This window comes from Grus americana, chromosome 11 (genome assembly GCF_028858705.1).
Source record: "Grus americana isolate bGruAme1 chromosome 11, bGruAme1.mat, whole genome shotgun sequence".
Taxonomy (NCBI): Eukaryota; Metazoa; Chordata; class Aves; order Gruiformes; family Gruidae; genus Grus; species Grus americana.
In genome coordinates this window covers 13203594-13222266 of record NC_072862.1, presented here as the reverse complement: position 1 = coordinate 13222266, position 18673 = coordinate 13203594, and the positions used below count along the sequence as shown (strand labels likewise).

The 18673-nt window shown below is 43.5% G+C and overlaps 2 protein-coding genes across 4 annotated transcripts in view; one reads left to right on the top strand and one right to left on the bottom strand.

The window, feature by feature from the left end:
- Positions 1-3712: 3712 nt before the first annotated feature.
- KBTBD12 (kelch repeat and BTB domain containing 12) overlaps positions 3713-18673 on the bottom strand; it is a 40953-nt gene continuing 25992 nt past the window's right edge. The window contains exons 5-7 of one of the 2 annotated variants that reach the window (XR_008578843.1): positions 18372-18569; positions 4202-6384; positions 3713-4078 (exon numbers count right to left, since the gene is read on the bottom strand). Coding sequence is in view for 1 of the 2 variants with exons in the window: in XM_054838494.1 (XP_054694469.1) it covers positions 6215-6384; positions 18372-18569 (368 nt within the window). In the remaining variant the exon portion in view is untranslated. Of the gene's footprint in view, positions 6385-18371; positions 18570-18673 lie in introns of both variants that reach the window. The other variant, XM_054838494.1, reaches the window with a different exon arrangement.
- The window catches only part of MGLL (monoglyceride lipase), a 107701-nt gene continuing 107394 nt past the window's right edge, over positions 18367-18673 (top strand). The window contains exon 1 of one of the 2 annotated variants that reach the window (XM_054838501.1): positions 18367-18582. The gene's annotated coding sequence lies outside the window, so the exon portion shown is untranslated. The remainder of the gene's footprint in view (positions 18583-18673) is intronic. The other variant, XM_054838496.1, reaches the window with a different exon arrangement.

Here is an 18673-nt window from a genome sequence, read left to right as displayed (position 1 = left end):
ATGAGTAGAGGTGCATTACTATAGCTATTTTGCATGGGTGAACCCAGGCGCAGAGCCCAGATGCCCAAGACTAGTAAACAGAGTAACTGAACTGGAAACAAACCCCAGAGGTTCAAATTTCCAATCTGTGCTCTAGTTACAAGACATTTTCTGTGATCCTCCTCCTCATACTGGAAAGCCTGGAAAAGCCTATTGAATGGGTATCATAGATTTTGTGTGAGCATTCAGCAGTTGCTTCAGCCACATTTGAAAGGAATGAGTCAGGAATTTGTGTATGTGGGAAGTGGTTTCCTCTCACATTACTGTATGTACGTATGAAATACATTTTCCTCTACTATGAAGCTGCTGAATGAGAAAATACAGTAGTGCAGCTGACTGGCACTTTAGTGGCTGTACTTCGACCCGGATAATGAAAAGCCAGCGGCCTCGGGAGGCCAGTTTGGATAATGCCTTTCGTAGAAAAGCTGGTGAAGTCACTTGCATTCTTATAAAGAATGACTAGAAAGTGCAAAGTGGAGAACAAATACCAATACTAAAACCTGTTAAATTGGAGACCAGGTTCTTTAGTGAAACCTGGCCTGACTGCAACTGCAGGAGAAAATCTGGCTTTAAGACATGAGCTGTAATGCAATAATGAAGACGCCTCCCTCTGTGCTTCAGACAGTTTTTGTAGCAACTAGTGTTCAAGACTCAGAGATAACGTTAATGGCTTGTGCCCGCAGTCATTACAGCTATGGCGTGCGCAGTACGCAAGGCATTTAATGTCAAACTTACCAGCATCACGCAGCAGGACAGCAGAAAGACCAAGCAGGAGGCAGGTCACCTGCCTTCCAACCCGGTCGTAGCCAGAGGACCAGCGGCGTTGGAGAGCAGGCAGGTTTTATTTGCAATGAGACTGAACGACAGAATTTGGGCTGTGGCTAGAACCTGCTCAACGATGAGTGTCCTCAAATCCGGGGAGCTCGTATGGTCTTCCTTCCGTCCTTCAGAGATGGAAGGACAGGCTTCTGAGAAGTCTGGAGCCTGGTGAACCCCCCAAGTGGCTGTTCCCATCTTCTGGGGAACTGAAGGGGAAAGGAGGAGTTTAAGGGCTGGTCAGACAAGCGGGCTGAGGCAGAAATGGGGTTAGGGAAAGAGAAACAGAACAGACTTGCACAAAGCTTTCAAGAGGACTCTGAGCTTCCGAAGGGAACGCTGCAGCCAGCAAAAAATTGGAGAAGGAAGGAGACGTGGGAGAGGACTAAAAGATTTCCCCGTCTCAGTAAGGAATTTAAGGTTCTTTTTAACTTGAAGCCTGGAATAATTCTGTACATTTAGAGACCAGCACTTTTTCTGAAGTACCTTGATGAGCTATGCAGAAGACAGAGTTGCCAGGTACGCGTCAAAAAAGGCATCTTACTGCTGTCAGTAAAGAACTTCTAAAATTAATGTTATACATATGTATATAAAACACATAGGAGTATACATCCTGGAACATTTAAATGCCTTCTTGTTTGAAGGTAATTTCTCACGGCGAGGCAGGCCAGCCTGTCAGGAGCCACAGCTCTGCACCATGCTGGTTCTTCTCTGCTCTGGCAGCACAAACACGCAGCCCCAGCGTGGCCTTCGCTGTGGCTGCAATCATAGGTTATTAGTAAATCATTCCGTCAGACACCCGGGCAGGGCAGTAAACACAGAGGAGACGTTTGCTAAGAAAAGAAGGAAAGTGTACTTCTGCATGCATTCTGTGTATATTTTAGCCATTTTCCAATATTTCCTTTGCTTTCAACCTCTACATGTCAAATGACAGTAAATTGCAAATGTACTAGTTCCAGCTGAGCACAACTGGGGGCAAAATAGCTTTTCTTTGAAGCTGAAGCTAGAGTCCACTTGAAAAGCTGTAGGGAGAGCCACGGAAATTTGCAGAAGAGTAACTGAAATTCTGACCTGGTAATTCAAAGCATTGTGCTTCGTGAAACAAATTTTCAGGGGAGCTACCTAATCCATTAGGAGAGCAGCCTGTGAAAGAGACCATCACTGTAGCTAAGATTGCAATCAGTAGGTAAACAGCTTATTAAAAGAATGTCATTGTCTTCCAGATCAGCAGAAAAACAATATAGATCTTCATTAATATATACTTTTAAAAATAATATATTATTCTAGCATTTTTTTCCATTGCTTTTCAGGTGATCAACGATCTCATTACACATTCCAAGTAGAGGAAAAAATATAAGATGAAGATCCAGAACCAAATCATTTACATATGAACCTTCCCTAGGAAGGGATGGGGAGGATCATTCCACCCCACCTTGGCTCCGCTGCCTGTTGTAACATTCTGGGAGCACCTCTCATCTCTGTTGCCAGTCTCTTGGTTTTGATGCTCCCACAGCCTCTTACTTGGAGCATATTTGGGAGCGCTGGGAGAGGAGCTGACAGCTCTGCGTGCACCAGGACAATTTTCTGTTGGCATATCAAGGCTTCCTGAGCGGCACAATACAGCTGCAACACAATACAGAAACTGCCCCATGAATTTCAGTATTACAGACACGCAAAATGTACGTGTGTGTTTGCCTGGCACGGGCAGGGACCGAACCACAGGCAATCGCAGTACTGGTACGTGGGCAGTTCTGTGACCACACGTGTGAAAATGGATGAGATATCTACAGGGATCCTTATGAAATCAGTTATACATGGACAATTTCAAAACAAAACATGAGCTGGGGATAAAAATGGAGAGCTTCAATTAGCTTTTTATAGCATTTCATTTTTTGCTTTACTCCCTGTGTGCCACGTGACCAGCTACCTCTCCAACATTTTTCTTCATATTTGGCAACTAGTGATGTACTTCAGCCTTTCAAGTGAAACTGCAGTGTATGCCTTTGCTTAATAAGCCCCCCATTCATTTAAATAGTCGGTAGCTTGCCAGCACCGCTTTGTTTGCATTTTAGAATTACGGATGATGTCAAGACAGCCTTGATTAAACGCTCAGCTAACTATTGCTCGGGTGGAAAGGGGCTGAAGTAAACTATTATTTCAGTGAAACTCACAAGCTTGGAGAATGCATATTCTGTTAATTTTTTTTTTCTTGCATCAGGATTTGTAATAGAAGAAATTAAGACTCTTAAGGACTTTCCCAGCAATGTGAGATCACCCATGGACGTATCAGACACGCAGTATTCATATACTCTCAGAAGCATTTTGGCTGAGATCTATACCTCTCAATAAGCATGCTTTCTGCTTCTTCCTTCCTTCCTCTGTCAAGCTTTCATTTCCAAGTATTGGTTTAGAAATTGTAGTCGCCCCAAGGGCAAACCATTAACTACACAGGGCCCACACAAAATTAAGAAGTTAGTGCCCCCATTCTACGTATTTTATCCAGAAGAAAACAATTCCCTGCTTGATATATCATGCTAGACATTCAGACTTGGGCAGAAGCTGAGGGACCCGGGCACACGAGTCCCCGCTAACAGTCAGACCCCGCGGGCAGCAGGGAACACGGTGCTTGGTGCGTGCCAGGGCACGTCGCTTGTTGGGGCACACAAAGAAAAACCTGGTAACTGCCCACTACAGCTCATACTACCTGATTGCAAGGCTGGTATATAAACCGTATGCAATTCCTCTCCTTGGTTATCAAAACAGACCTCAGAGTACACACTGTCTTTCCATCCAGCTCACTAAGTATCAGTCTAAAAAGCAAAACATATGAAGTGGGAAAGAAGCAGCCAACTCACTACTGGAATAAAAGTTTAATAGAGGAGTCTCTGCTGTGTTCCACATATATGTTCAAATATGACTAATGAAAACCGGCAAAAGTCTCCTTTCTCCCCTTAAAATGTTCCAAGTAGACTGTCTTTCAGAGAGTGAAATCCAGTAGATTAACTCAGGCTTTAAACCATAGGAGGATTTGAATTGTCAGGAGCAGACCACAGAGCAGAAACCAAAGATAAAAAAAAAAAAAACAACCCTCTAAAACATTCCTCCTTAAAACAAAAAAGGTGAAAAAAAGCAAAATCAGTAGATACAATTGCAGAATTTGGAGTCTTACAAGGAAACACTTAACTGATGCTCAAGAGCATTGCTTCCAGCTGCCTCAAGAGCTCTGCAGAGAAATTAGAACAAGATTACCTTTACTTTGCAGTAACAACAAAAGTTAAAAAAAGACTTTCCAATATGGGATGGTTAATTGGAGGAACTTTCTAACTGATTTTGTTTAAAAACGTACTAAAGCAGAGTTGTATTGCCTCCTTGATCTTATCCTTTAGCGACCAGAGTGGTTAAGACTCTACGAACCGGTCGCTGATTTGTACCGCTGAAGTTCATGCTTGTCACAACTCGAGACAGATGATGATCTACATATGAGCAATGGAAAGAAAAAAGAATGACTGGATGATACAGAAATTCAAACACAAGAGTATGTGTTTAGGCTACGACACTCATTCTGCTTGGGAAACATAAAGGGAGACAAGAGATTAGCTGTAAGGCTCACAGATTTACTCCTTTTCTACATGTTTGATTTAGTTCTTCCCTGCCAAGTCCCTTATTGTCTGAGCAGTCCTCAGTGTGATACTATAGTTATCAGGTAAACTTTAGCGACCTTCCTGCTAATTGTTTTTATATGATAGCTTAATATTCCCACTGGATATTTTAGAGAATAGTTCATGAATCAGCGAAGTCAGAACTGGAGAAGGGCTTTTGGGTCATCCTCTCCATCTCTCTCTGACATAAGCATTGCAGGCAAAACAATAACCTAACAAAAAACAGCTGGCATTTTTGCAGCCTAAAATGCAATTGAAAAAGAAAATGGAGATGCTCTGAAGTGCAAATCCTGCAAGTAACTACAGATGATCTACCTGATGGATTCCCTCATTTCTTTGCCAGTTATTTCCTTCCAGTTCTGTTGCTGCTTTTGTAGCCATCAAAAGCAACTTCTTGCTGACAATGATCATTCCTGCACGCTTAGTTTGCCTCTGACATTCCTGCTGCGTTGCAGCATACTATCATTTGCAATTTTGGCCCAAGAGCACAGCTGAGATTTCCAGTTCTCTTGTCCATACTGCCCAGGCAGCGACAGACGGATACACTGTAAGGCAGGCACCAGAGAGCTGGTGAAGAGTTACTGGTGATTCAAATGGGATAGCAGTACTGGTCACAATTTCCTCTCTAACCTATAAAGGCTAACACTGCCTTAAGAAACACTGTTTGAATTATTCCTCTTCCCTGTGATTATAGCCAATTCAGTTGGTAGAGAATTTACCTGATGCTACTTCATTAAAGCTACTTCTATGAAACCAGCTACTGTTATATAAACATTTACTGTTTAGCACACCTATCCCTGTAGCTGAAGAGCTGATATGGAGATAACACTGATCTCATTTATTATTTTTTAATTTACATGCCCTTCATCTCCTAAAGGAAGAGGGTTTTCTAACTGAGCTTTAAGGTTCTGGTCACACCGGACCTTGTAACAGGTAGAATCTATGTGAAAATTTAGGATTCTTCTTGTCTTTGGTACCGACTGCCTACTAACCCTGCTGGAAGACTCGCTTGTGACTTGTTGCCACAAGACTAGTTTTCTGCCAGCACTGGCTCTGTTGGCAAGGGCAGGATCTCTTGACTGTCCCTGTCTGTGGGTTAGATAATGTTTGCAGTAGCTGGTGGGCTTCACTAATGAACCTTGCCTAATGGTTTTTTGTTTAAAACAAAAGCTTTTCTCTGTTTTCCCTCTGCCCCTGCATCAGCCAAGTACAGTCTGGCCCTTTGGCACAGCTGGGCTGGTTTTCATTGGCTGACTTAATATATTTTCTTAGCCTCCTCGCTGGCTTAGTAGAACCAGGTGGGATGAACAGCAAAGAAGGGATTTCCCTGGCTAGAGCTTTCCTTCACATGTCACATTCTGCTGTGAAACAAGCCCTGGGCTGCCACTGTGCCTGTGAGGCAAAGGGTCCCAGAAGCCCAGGCTGCACCCAACGCTGGGGCTCGCACAGCCAGATGAAAGATGAAGACCCACACACAAAGGCTGGGCAACCTTGACTTTCAATCACAGAAGTCCAGAGTACCAGTACTAGCAAATTAAGCATCATCTGAGAAGCGCAGTTCAAAGGCAATTCTGTCCTTAAGCACGTGTTGTCGGCTCCTCTCCATGGGACTCAGCTGTCATCCAGAGCCAATGCAGCATTTGTCGCTCCAAATTCTTCAGTTTCTGCAGAATCTGGAAGCACTGAGAGTCACTGAACTTCTATTGGTCCACTAAATCCGGGGGAGGAGGGATAAGATCCCGCGGGTTCAGCCTAGCAACAAGGCAAACATCATAGCTGTCGTGCATGGGGACGTTGATGGCCACCACGTTCCACTGGTTCTCCCACGTATCCAGCTCGAGGATCTCTTTGGTGATAACTTCGTGACGAGCTGAAAAACAGAAGCAATATCAGCAGGCATCAGGAGTCGAGTCAAACAGGATCAAAGAGGTTTGTGCAGATATTATTATGACCCTTCTGTAAGGTGGCAATGAAAAGGTAATCTTTGTGGCACTAACAGCTACACTGTTCGAGGAGCGTGCGAGTTGTCAACATACAGCAAATGAAATAGTGCAGATGGAGATCTGCACAGCGTATTCAGTCCTCACACTCTGGGCTCCAGGTGCAGCTGCTGGGACAAAAGCATGAAGTGCTCCATCTTGGTACAAGTATGCAGGTGGCATTTCATTGTGCAATCAATTGTCAAACGCTCATCTTTTAGAGACAGAGTATTGCCTATTGTTAATGAGCGTGCCTACATGCAGTATGTTATGTTTTCTTTGCCCCGACTAAAACGCAGCTCTTGGGCTGCTGGAAGCACTCCAATACTATGGCTTTTCTTGGGTGCGAAGTCTGGACATCCTGTGATTTGGGGAGAAATAAAGACAGAAAGAAACCTCCAGGGCTTTAAATGTACTTCAGCTGTTCTGAAGTGCTGAGGAATTTGTCATGAACAGTCAGGTTAGAAGAACGCCATTAAATCACAGCCAATCTCAAGACAAGAAGCTTTTTACCGAGACTAACAAAAAAATAACAAAAGAATCGCCGTGCAGCAGAGAACCATAGCTGTCAACCAGCAGTGCTCTATTAAACTTCTTACAAGAACGCAAACCCTTTCTTTGCTAACAAAAGTCCTGAACTCTCCAGCAATTGTTACTCAAAGCCAAGTTCTCTCCTAAAAATAAAAAGCTTCTTTCATTCCTGCTCACTTTTTTCATCTTCAAATTGCTTTCTCAAAGCAAGTAACCTTAGTCTAGACTTTTCTCACTTTGAGCTGAGGACATGCATGTGCTTTGCTGTCAGCTTCCTTCTGCTGACTTTCTGGAGAGATGTATTAGAAGCCAGGCCTCAGATTTCCAAGCACGGACACGTCACATGTACCTGGATAGGAACCATCATAGCAAGAAACATTGTACACTCAACACTGTTTTACTCTTGAAAGACCGGTGACAGGCTAAACTTTACAGCATCCAGACTGAGGTTCCCATTCAGCTATCCCTTCCAGAAAACTTTTATTTTAAAAACCAAAACAAAACCAAGAGCAAACAACCCTATCCTTCATATCCATCAGCTGCATCTCACCGTTTGGACGCTGCCCTTCTGTGGAACCGACAGCAAAGGATTGAAGAAGGGGCAAAGAGTCAAATGCAGAAGAGCATCCCTGAGGCATATATTATTTCTCATTTGGGAAACACAGACCTCGTATTCCTCCAGAGGCCAGCAACCCCGGGGGTTTAGTACCCCCAAGATAGTGCTGTCATGCTCTAGGTTCCATGCAAAATTGGTGGTGGTGTTACGATGGCAGTGCCATGGGATTTCAGATACCCCTAGGGCTTCTCTGCAAGTAGCTTCAGGATGTGGGGAGGTCAGATGGAAACAAGACTTGTCCCCCTCCCAGGATCTGCTTCCTCGCTGAGCTGACTCGGGACAGTTCTGTTTACTGCAGGTCCTGCACATGCACAGGAGTTGTGGATGTCTCAGCTTTATGGAAATTTCTGCACGTTTTTGCCACGTTTATCTAAGGAAACCACTCACCAACCATTCTCCATCTCTGCCCCCTCTCTCAGCTGATAAAGGAGCGCAGCACAGCGCTTCCACCCCACAGTCCACAGCCCGTACTCGTTTCCCCTCAGATGTATCACAGTTAATTGTGGCATAATTTCTGTTGGTACGAACCCGGACCTCTGGGACTTTCATGGATCTCCAGGAGCTTGCTTGAATAAGATTTGGGTAAGATTTCAGGAGTTAGCCTCATCCGAATAGTCCTTGTTCCATTCCTTTCCGCTGTTCACAGAAAGTGAAACAATACTCATGATGGTTTGCTTATCAAACCTAGATATTAAGGGAGTATTATAATACATAGGAAACCTGCACCCATCCAAGAGAGAAGACCGAAAACTGCTAAAAATCCCAGTTACATGTGAAGAGGAGGCGTGACTGACAATCTGCAAACAAATAACTTGTGCCAGTACCAGCAAAGACCTCATTTCTGTAGGACCCTGCAAGGGTGAACAGGTTTTTCCTAAGAGGCAAATACAGAGACACAAACAGACCCAAGCTGTGACATGGGAGGCTCCAGTCCCTGTATTTATTATTAGATCATCTCCTTTATGCAATAAATTTTTATGTCTGGATTTTCTTTGGCATGGATGATGACAAAAATGAGACAATCGGAGGAAAAAAATCAAACCTTGGAACTGAGACATTCTGTGGGTAATCGCAGCACTTCAGGAAAAAAAAATCATAATTAAAACATCAAAGGCAGATTCAGCAACCCTTCCTTACAAGCCTTGCTGTGCTTTTTCCTGACCCTGGTGACTCACAACCTTTAGTGTCCCTTGTTTCCCTTTTCTGTTGGATGTTGTAACTGGTTTTGTTCCACTCAACAAATTCTGCTTTCTAGCGCATGGGGTGTTAGTTAACTCTCAACCCTTGGGAGATAAAAAGAATATGTTGTCGGAATAAAGGAAGCAATCATTTCTCAAGCCTTATCTTGGTTAATGTGAAAGGAAGCAACACCCTTTGGATGAGAAAGTTCATGTGAGGAAAAGCAGTGCTCAGAACACATACTTCAGAAAAAAAAGACATCCTCCCCCCTTTCTTTTTAAAAGGGAAATGAGTTAAAACACCTCAATTCTCTTTATTTTTTTATTTTTTTAAAATTTTTTCTTGGTTAGGTCAATACAAAAGGTAATGTTTTTCAAAGAGAATAGCACCTTTCATTCCAGGCTGTAATGCTGGATTTGGGCTTTAATCCCAATAAAGAGTTTTAAGCCTGAAGGTGCAAATAATTCCAGATTCTGCCTCATTGGTTCACCTGATTTAATTGCAATTTTTTTTTTTAAAAGCAATATCTTAGCAGCCAATTTTTCTTACAGGAGAATAACATGACATCTACAAAAATAAATTGGCTGTATTACACAGATTACTTGCTTAAAAAGCCACCCCACAGAATTCCCTGTCATACATAGCATTATTCTGCATCACTTACCAGACAACCACCTTACCTAATGAAAGGATTTCACTCCTTTCTAAATGCCTTCATTTTTTCTACAAAAAGAGGCAGTATTTTTCTGCACAGTTTTTTGTTTAACCGTGAGAAGTTTTAAGAAACTTTCTTTACACTAGGTTTTTCTGCATAGAAGTTAAACCACTTTATATTAGAATTATTCAGGTAGTACGAACCTAACCCTAATGCAGATCCTTTTCAAGCAGTAAAACAGTGTTTATAGCAGTATGCTTTATTCTTACTGAGGAAAGGAAAAGGCTAAACCAGCGTAGTGCACATTACTTCTGGCATAAAGTTAACCCCACGAGAAATTGTGGTATATTAGAAGAAAGTCGGAGCTCTTTTGGTATAGTTATGTCTTTTTGATGTACAAGTGCAGACTGAAAGCTAACATTGAGCCTACAAACCCATCTATTCCCAGTGAGAGAACTTGAGTTATACCTGGAAATGTTTCATTTATAAATGCTAAAATCATATTTCATATATGCAAATACAGTAGTCTGAAAGTAAAAGGAATCTAATCTTTAAATTCTTTTATATTCTGGTCTGTAAACACTTTGCCACAATTTTTCATATGAAATTTTTCTTTGAATGTGCAGAAAAACCAACAGAAATATTAATTTCGGTAAGTGATTGCCTACACTCCATATACACAATCGTGTTTTCTCTTTAGAAGGTTTATTTTCAAATATGATTCACTCCCCAAATATGGCCAGACTTCATTTTATGCTGTAAGTTTTCTCATGTCATTTGAGTCAGGATTGACCGTAAATCAGGATGAACCATTCTTGGAAAGACCCCCAGTATGACTGCAGGCAACATAAATATTTGATCTGCCTGTTTTTTTTAACTGCATTCCATTTGTGATTTGGAGGTTGGGGGGAGGAACAACTTTCCGTGTGAATATAGTATTTATTACCACTTTTGGTCGTTTTTTGACCTTGCTTTCTCTTTCCTATTTGGAACTGAACATTCAGATACAGTTATTAGGTTTTGGGTTGGGAGGGTTAAAGGGAGGCAGATGTAGAAAAATTAAGCAACATGTTTAACAGGTATAAAATCTATAGGTCATCCAGGACTATTAACCATGCAGCTATTATGTTTGCAAGCCAATACAAATAAATTCACTCTACTATAGCCTGTTCCGTGTCCAGAGCATTGAACTCAAAAAAAATCATGCTGAATTTTAGTTCACTGAAGTTAAATCTATGGCAAGTTTGCAGAAATGTGGTCCATAATTCATTTTTTCTCACAGAAACCCACTGACATCAGCCGGTAGATTTGCCTCTATGTTACGAACGAGGAAACAGAGTTATGGGGGTAGTGCGAGCGTGTGCCAAGTCACGAGTCGTGACGCCTCTGCATCAGCGCAGGGCAGAGATATCCCAAGTAGTTTTGGACAAGCTCACCTGCCTGCTACCTGCAGCGTAGCTACGCTGACGTGCTGTTACGCAGCCAGCAGTACCTGCGCAAGTTCCTCCCGAGCAGGGCCAGGGACCTCAGCACAGAACCGCACTGTGCAGCGGGGAGCGGTCCCCGCGTCCCATCTGGCCTTGCCCACGAGCTCTGTGCCCTGGGACACGCTCACACAGGCTGCTGGCCTGAGCTCCTGCTGACATCGGTTCTCAGGGTGTCACAGCACCGTTGCCTTTCCAGTTTGCAGTTTCCTGATGCGCTCTATCCTCTTTCGGCATAAATTGGTTTATAAAAAAAAGACACCAAACCGGTAGTGGTTAAACTGTTAACTGTCTGCTCTGCTCTTTCCATGGAAAAACAAAAAGCACTTCAACATCACAAGGTGCTTGCCAGTTCCCCAGCAGTCCCCAAAACCTTTACTCAGGTATTTCTTTCACTGGCTTCCCCAGTTCTTGTCACCTAACAGCCACCCCAGAGCTGCCTTGAAGCAGTTCAGCCTCCACTGCTGGGTTGTACCTGGTTTTCCATGCTATTATCTGTACCAGAGACCAGAGCATGATTTTAAACATATGGGACTAGCCTCTGCTACTTATCTTCCTCGCCACTAATAGCTGCTTTCATAATTACACGATGCGGAGTTAGGCGACTTGGGAATTCACGTTTGCGTTGCAATGGGATAAAAGCGCATTTAGATCATTACCACCAGATGTCCTGGCTCCTCATTTTCAGTAGGCAAAAGAATAAGTTCATCAAGTCGGTGGCTTTCAATCCCATTTGCGTATGTGAGCTGCCCCCTAACTCTACCAGCCTTGCTAGCGTAACGCAGCGAACACCCCTTGTGGGGTCAAGTACATCCATCATCCATGCCTGTGGGCAGAAGCAGGCAGAGAATACACAGGAGAGGGAACTTGGCTTGGCTGTTTAACATGCTGGGCAGCCGTGGCCATGTGAAGTATCAAGGCGGTGTATCCCACCAGACACAGCGAAAGCTGGGAGGCAGGTTGGGGCTTGAATTTACAACTGTGGCAGCTTACTGTTTTCAGAGCACCTGCGCGGAGTAAGGTAAGATATTCACTCTCATAGACAGGACCTCTGTCCTCTTGCTCTGCTGTGTAATTCGTCAGGACCATAGTTTCATGATCCACCCATTCACTCGCAAATCAATATATATTAAAATTAAAAAATATATATATATAAAGAATGGGATGGTCTGCAAGAAGGAACTTCTAATTCAGTTACTTCAACAGTTTTTCTTGGGATTGATCCAGCCACTTCAGCTTTTAAAATCTTTCCAGATTTTGCCTGTTGTTCATAGGCAAGGCCTCTTTCAGACATAATCTTACAAGCGCTGGTCCTGCTTGCGCTGCAGGTGACAGCAGGATCACAGATTACCGTGGCAGCAGGATCAGTGCTCTTGGAGTCAATGCACCATTCATACGACTAAAAACTGCAAGATCAGGATAAGAATTACTGGTCTCAGAGCATCCTGAGCTACTGTTTGTAAATGCCTTGCAATGGGTTAATACATTATTAATAGAGGATATACAGCGTGTTTAGACTGTATGCACGGCAGACAGTTATGAACACAATAGAAGATGTCATACATGGCTACAAGCCATGTTGCTAAACAACCTATTGACCTCTTCAGCAATTAATTAAAATGCATTAAAATATCTATTAATCATTCATTAACACTTTATAAACGATAAATGAATCTTAGTGAGGAGGACTGAGTTACTAATACCATGCTCTCAGATACTGGGTCAAATTTAGATCTGGAACGAGCAGGTGCTGCTCCCCAGCAATTCCCCTGACCCGTACTGGCCTTATTTACGGCAGCGAGTTTCTAGCTAACGAGCAGGGGGTAAGCGAGCAGCCCTCCCCGGGAAGGCAGCAAGCTGCAGAGCTCTCTCCCGCATGCCGGCTCCCGGCAGCATCCTGGCAGCTCACGCCGGTGCTGGGGGAGATTTAGGCAAAAGGTCGAGCAAGCATTTTTTTGGGGCGGACTGGGCGAGCTGTGGCAGTGCCTGCGGCATGGCGGGCGGCCGTGAGCAGATTTCTATGCTGAGCGAAACACAGGGACCCCGAATCCCTTTTATTGGTGGGAATGTTTGTTCAAATGGTAACAACTGTGGGCAGGAGAACTTTAATTATTCATCGCTGCCCAGTAAATTCTAACAGAGGGAAACAAACAGCGCTGCAGATAGGCAGCCCGGGGTTTGCCCCTCTGCTTTATTTAGCTGGGAACATGGGAAGGTGCTGGAGAAACAGGTTTTGTTCCAATCCCTCAACCCCCAAACTTCACAAGTGCAGTATTTACTGTGCCAGACTCCTTAATATGTCTAAATTTAATTTGATTCCAGTAATGTTCCATAACCACTATAATAAAAAACAAGCACTAGAATGATTCTCCATCTAAATCACATAATGGAGGAGACTAGAGGGAACAGCCTTTATGGAAGATTAGTCAAAATAAATAACTATTAAGCCAGTCCACTGTCAGGAGAGGATGGCGTGGAGATACAAACTCATTAGCTCAGCTGGAATACAGTAATTACTACACGGTTCTGCACTGCCGCAAGCAGTGCCGCTTCTATTTCAATGTATGGATTGCAATTTATGTAAATGATGAAGAAGAGGTCAGAAAATGAATCTAGGGTAAGTATATATATACTTTTTCTGTAGAAATCAGAATTACACATCTAGTAGGACTCAGTGTCACTATCGCCTATCTTGGCTAACAGTTGCAAACACAAAATTGAGATTCTGGCATGCCAAGTTCATAGGTATTTCTTCCCATTCCCCTTCCTCTGACTGTAACACCACTTTAGTGAAAAATTAATTTCTACTTGATAATCAGTAAGTAAATAACAGAACTGGGTTGAGCAGCTCTGGTCCCACACATGATGCTAAACACATTACAGAATTTTTCAACATATGTAACAGGGCAGCAGTACTTTTATCTTCTCTGCTATGAACTACATTGGAGGGAGATGGCGAAACTGCCAGTTGAGAGACAGACAGTTCCACACCAAGTGCCATTAGCTGATGAAATCATGAGACTTTAAGTGATATGTGCTGCTAACAGCAGACCTGTTAAACATGTTATTATTTGCACTGAGGTGGTTGTGCCTTTGCTTTGCACATCAGCTGATGTCACATGGGTGTACAGTAATGATGGCTTACTAATTAAAATCATCAAGTTAAAAAACATCAGCTCTGAATTTGAATTTATTAATTGAAATCTGTGTATCAGGCAGTTGGACCAACATCTATAATCTGAAACTAAAGGTCCAACCCCCAGCCCCCAGAAACAGGCTACGAGATCTGTATTTGTGCAGCAACAATGCCAAGTCAACAAACATGTGCCTCCGCAAGCTGACAGTGACAGCAGATGACAGTCCCAGCAAACAGGCACACACCCTTGCCTTCATTATTTTCACCAGAAAAAAAAAATTAGAATACTCAGAAGCAGTCAAAAAGAAAGAGAACCCAATCTGGCAGGCATTTTATAAGCATGTAATGCTGCATACCTGAAGAGCTGCTTACCACCTCCTTGGGTGAGGCACGCTAACGAGGCTGCGGCTGCCAGGCACGAGCTAACGTTAATAGCTGTCAGCCTGCGCAGGTGGCAGGTTTTAGTTCTAGGAAAAGGCAAGGGAAATAAAACACGTCTACAAGGACATCGTACAGTCAGGCTGCAAAGGCTGGTTTAAAACCCACAGTTACAGCAGTAAATGCGGCAACGTATTTTAACAATTAGTAGAAAGCTGGCTGGCTACTGAGCATTCAGTCCTGAGTATTCGTACCAGGGCTAATGCTTTCACTCTGCAGAACTGTAAACTAATGGACAAAACCAACCATTCTAAACATTCCTGAATGTCTTGATGAATGCTATAACGTTGCTGACAAATGACAGGCAACGTTCACGACACTAGGCTACGTGAGCTGGAGCTGAGCATTGGACACAAGCAGATTAATGGTTCCTATTTGCCGTAATAGTTTTAGTAGAAAACGAACTTATTTGTATAAACTACTGGCTAACAGATGAAGTTTTGCAAGTCTTGCTAAAGAGGAAACAAATTCAAATCAAGCAGAAGTGATTTTTTTGGGTACTCATCATGATCATAAGAACATACAACATTTGTCAGCTAGTGATACAACACGGAGGTCTGAGTGGTTCGTACCACCTAACCAGAGACACCAAGCTCCCGATGCGTTTGCCTTAGGTAAGCCAGGTTAGAATCCCTCATATCCTGATCGAAACACAGAGCATTAAGGGACAAGAGAGGTCCTCAGGGTTCTGAATTGCCTTCTGATCTCTCAGAGCAGGCGTAAAGCACCAAGGACTCGAGGCTCCTTCTGGAAGTGTCTGTGCTTTTCCATATGCTGCAGGGAGCCTGGGGTCACTAAGGTCTTAGTGTAGGCGCTCCAGATAAGTGTCCAAACTTCAGCTGAATTAATCCCCTTTCACAGCCAGGCCTCGAGCAAGCTTCTAACTTGAGGAAGCCTCAGCAGGGGAAGTTTTACAAGCTGTGTTTACCAACACAGCTCGACATCAAACAGCATTCCTTGCAGTTCAGAGGAAGCTTACTCTTGATGAAGCTTGGACACACTTTGAAGTCCACTCATCCTTTAGAGGAACTGTGCTCTATGTTGTTCAAACACTACTCACAGCTGGCCAAGCTGACTTCCCTCTGGAGACTCTAAGTAGCTGCAGTTTCTCTCCCTCTGCTCTTGGGGATGCTGCTAGGGCTGCTCCACTTTGTCATCCTTCGAGCAGACAAAGATTTGTGAAAGGCAATATATATGGGATGGGAATCCTGCCATCACAAAGCTTCAAGTGTCACATGGGACTTGGAAGTGATGGTAGCTGAGCAGTACCTGTCTTTTCATCCAAATTTAAGGCCCTTTGAGCAGTTGACAGCTGGTTTTCAGCTTTGTGTTTGTGTACAGCATCTCTGGTCTCTCATTACCCATTTAGGTCAGTACTCACGCAGAAAGGCACGCAGGGCATGGCACATGCACAAGTAAAATTAAGATGCAACATTGTTCTTAGTAGGCCGACTTTCACACTGCTGGATCAAGAGTGGGTTTAAGCAAATGCAAAGGCAAGTTGACGCTGGGGAGTTGGGGACAGATCTGTAGTATATAGGGAGCTGGTTGCGATCCCTTATATACATTGGCTAAGGCTTCCCACTGCAGCAGTGCTTTTGGCTTGTTTTGGTTTTTTGAGAAGCGCTCTTGAATGTTCACAGCAGCACTTTAGCGTTCAGCAGGCGGAAAACCCAGAGACTACAGCTGTGCCTCCAGCTTGTTCCAAAAACTCCACTTGGTTCAACTAAATTACAATGTTTTGTAAAGTTGGAATATCCTCTCTTGGTTGCATCCCTCACAAAAACCAAAGTGACATGCCAAGAAAACCAAAAGACTAGAACCAAACAAGCACATTCTAAAATAACCCTATTGCTACTAAAGCAGGAGCAGCACATGCTGTTCCGTGAATATCTTGAAGCTGCTGAGCAGCTGTAATTGTGAAAGAGCAGAGTCAAGCCACCCTCCCCAAGTTCCCATATGACAGCAATAACCCCCTCGCGCTCTCGCTCCACCCTTCTCCCCGAAGAGCAGATCAGGCAAGAGCTCTTTCCAGCACACAGAGAAGACAGGGCCAGGGAGAGAGGCCAGCTAGATAGTCTCTTCAGGTTTGGCAGATGGATTCCACCCATCTTTGTCTTGATGATGCAGCTAGAAGTTGTTATTGTTATGAAGACTGAGAAAGCCCTTTTCCTTTAATAACTTGAAAGTCACATTAAGAAGCCTGTCTTTAAGGCAGAGCTTCCTCTCACCTCCTCAAACATTTGGATGCCTCTGATTTACAGTTGGCAGTGAGACTCTTACTTTGGCTCCCTTGTTAATAGACGTCAAAACAACGTCTAACACCACAATCACATACTATTTCTTTGCTGGTATACAAAACGCACACGTAGGGGGTCAGAATTCAAGTTGCACAGGTAACTGCAAAACTGGCATTTTCTAACTCTGACTTCTTGTTTTCCAATCTAAATAACACTTTTAGTGCAGGGGAGTTCTATACATAATTGTATAGATTGCAGTAGTACAGGCAGGAATCAGGACCCAATTGAGCTGGCATTATACAAACGTACAAAAGATGGCCGTCTGGAAATCCACGGGGGGACTTTCAACCTCTCCCGGTACTACCGCTCTTTATACATGAGTCAGTGACAGAACATGGTGGTATTGTACAGAGAGTGTTTTTATGGCTCTGAAGCTACCTTATTCAGAAAATCTCATACTAATCTGTTAGTCATCTTGAATGAAATTGCTTCATTTGCCAGTGCAAATGATCAGCTTTGAGATTTGTACCTGCTAACTTTAGGCTTTTTCCTAATACTGCTGAGAAAAAGACAAATATGATGGCACAATGTTTGCTATGGAAACACAGTGAGGTATCATGACCGTAATTGCTCTGAGGTCACAGAACTTCCATCAGAGATGACACGAGAACATGCCTGTGAGAGAGCTGACATACAATTGTTTTCAGGAAGCAGCTTCCTCAAACAGTAGCAAGTGAAGGGCGGGGAAGGTGAGTTGTGAACTAGCTGATGAAAATCATAATTCTAAAATAACAGCAGCTGTAAGTTTAGAGTGTGTTACACAGGTAAAAGTCAATGCAACTGGAGTCAGTGTAATGTGAGGGACACGTCACCCAGTGATACACGTGGCCGTTCCTGGGCAACAGTGAGCCTGACGTGACATTTATTAGCAGTGGATAAGGCATCTGTATTACCGCTTTCTTCTAGAAAGGACATTGGGGCAGCAGCTGCTATGTAGCAGGAGAGTTTAAGTGTGCATGTTTTGAGAGACTCTTTGCATTTATAATAAAAAACCCCAATGGTTAGCAGCACTGGAGATTTAGATAGAGCCAAGCACAGTTGGGAGGAAGAAGACTTAAAAGGAAAAAGGTGGCCACAGGGCTAGGATTATTTGAAATCACCGGATCTGGAATTTTAGTCTTTGTACCTCATTAAATACACAAGCTTTTTCAACACTGATTATGAAAAGCACATAAGTAAACACGCAGAGCTAGATAGCTTGGCTAAGGACAGGTGGATAGTGCCTTAATCTTCAACAAATATGTCCAAGTTCTTTGATGTCCATAACACACTAAGCTCCTGATCTCAGTAGCTCTGGACAGGTTTAGCACAGATCGGAAACATCCTTAATTTTTCATGTTTTGTTAAGGAAAAAAAGCAAAGGGCAAACAGAACACAATTCATATTGACATTAGGAGCCAGCAGTCCAAAGGGCTGAATCAGCTCTGTGGTTCCAGGGCATGCCAGTGCCACCTGATAGGGTTGGTTGGTCATCAGGTCAGTCTGTGTACAGTGGGACTGATTTCAACTATGTAGAGAATCTCAGACTCATTTTAGTACCTGCTCCATGAAATCCCCCACAGAGGTACAGCTTCCCTTCCACGGAGCCCGCGCTGGTAGAGTTTGTTCGTAAAGAGAGAAGGGGAGAAGGCATAGGAGGTCCATCCCTCCAGAAGTCTCCATCGGGGTTATAGATCTCCACTGCATCAAGACATTTCCGCGTCTGTCCCCTGTCACGACCAAGGCACCCAATTCCTCCTGCAAAAGATATGTAAGTCAAATGTGGCAGTCCCAGGTTCTGCTGAAAAATATCTTGCTGGCTGAATCATTTTTTGTTTACATGTCCTCATCTCCCTCCCTTT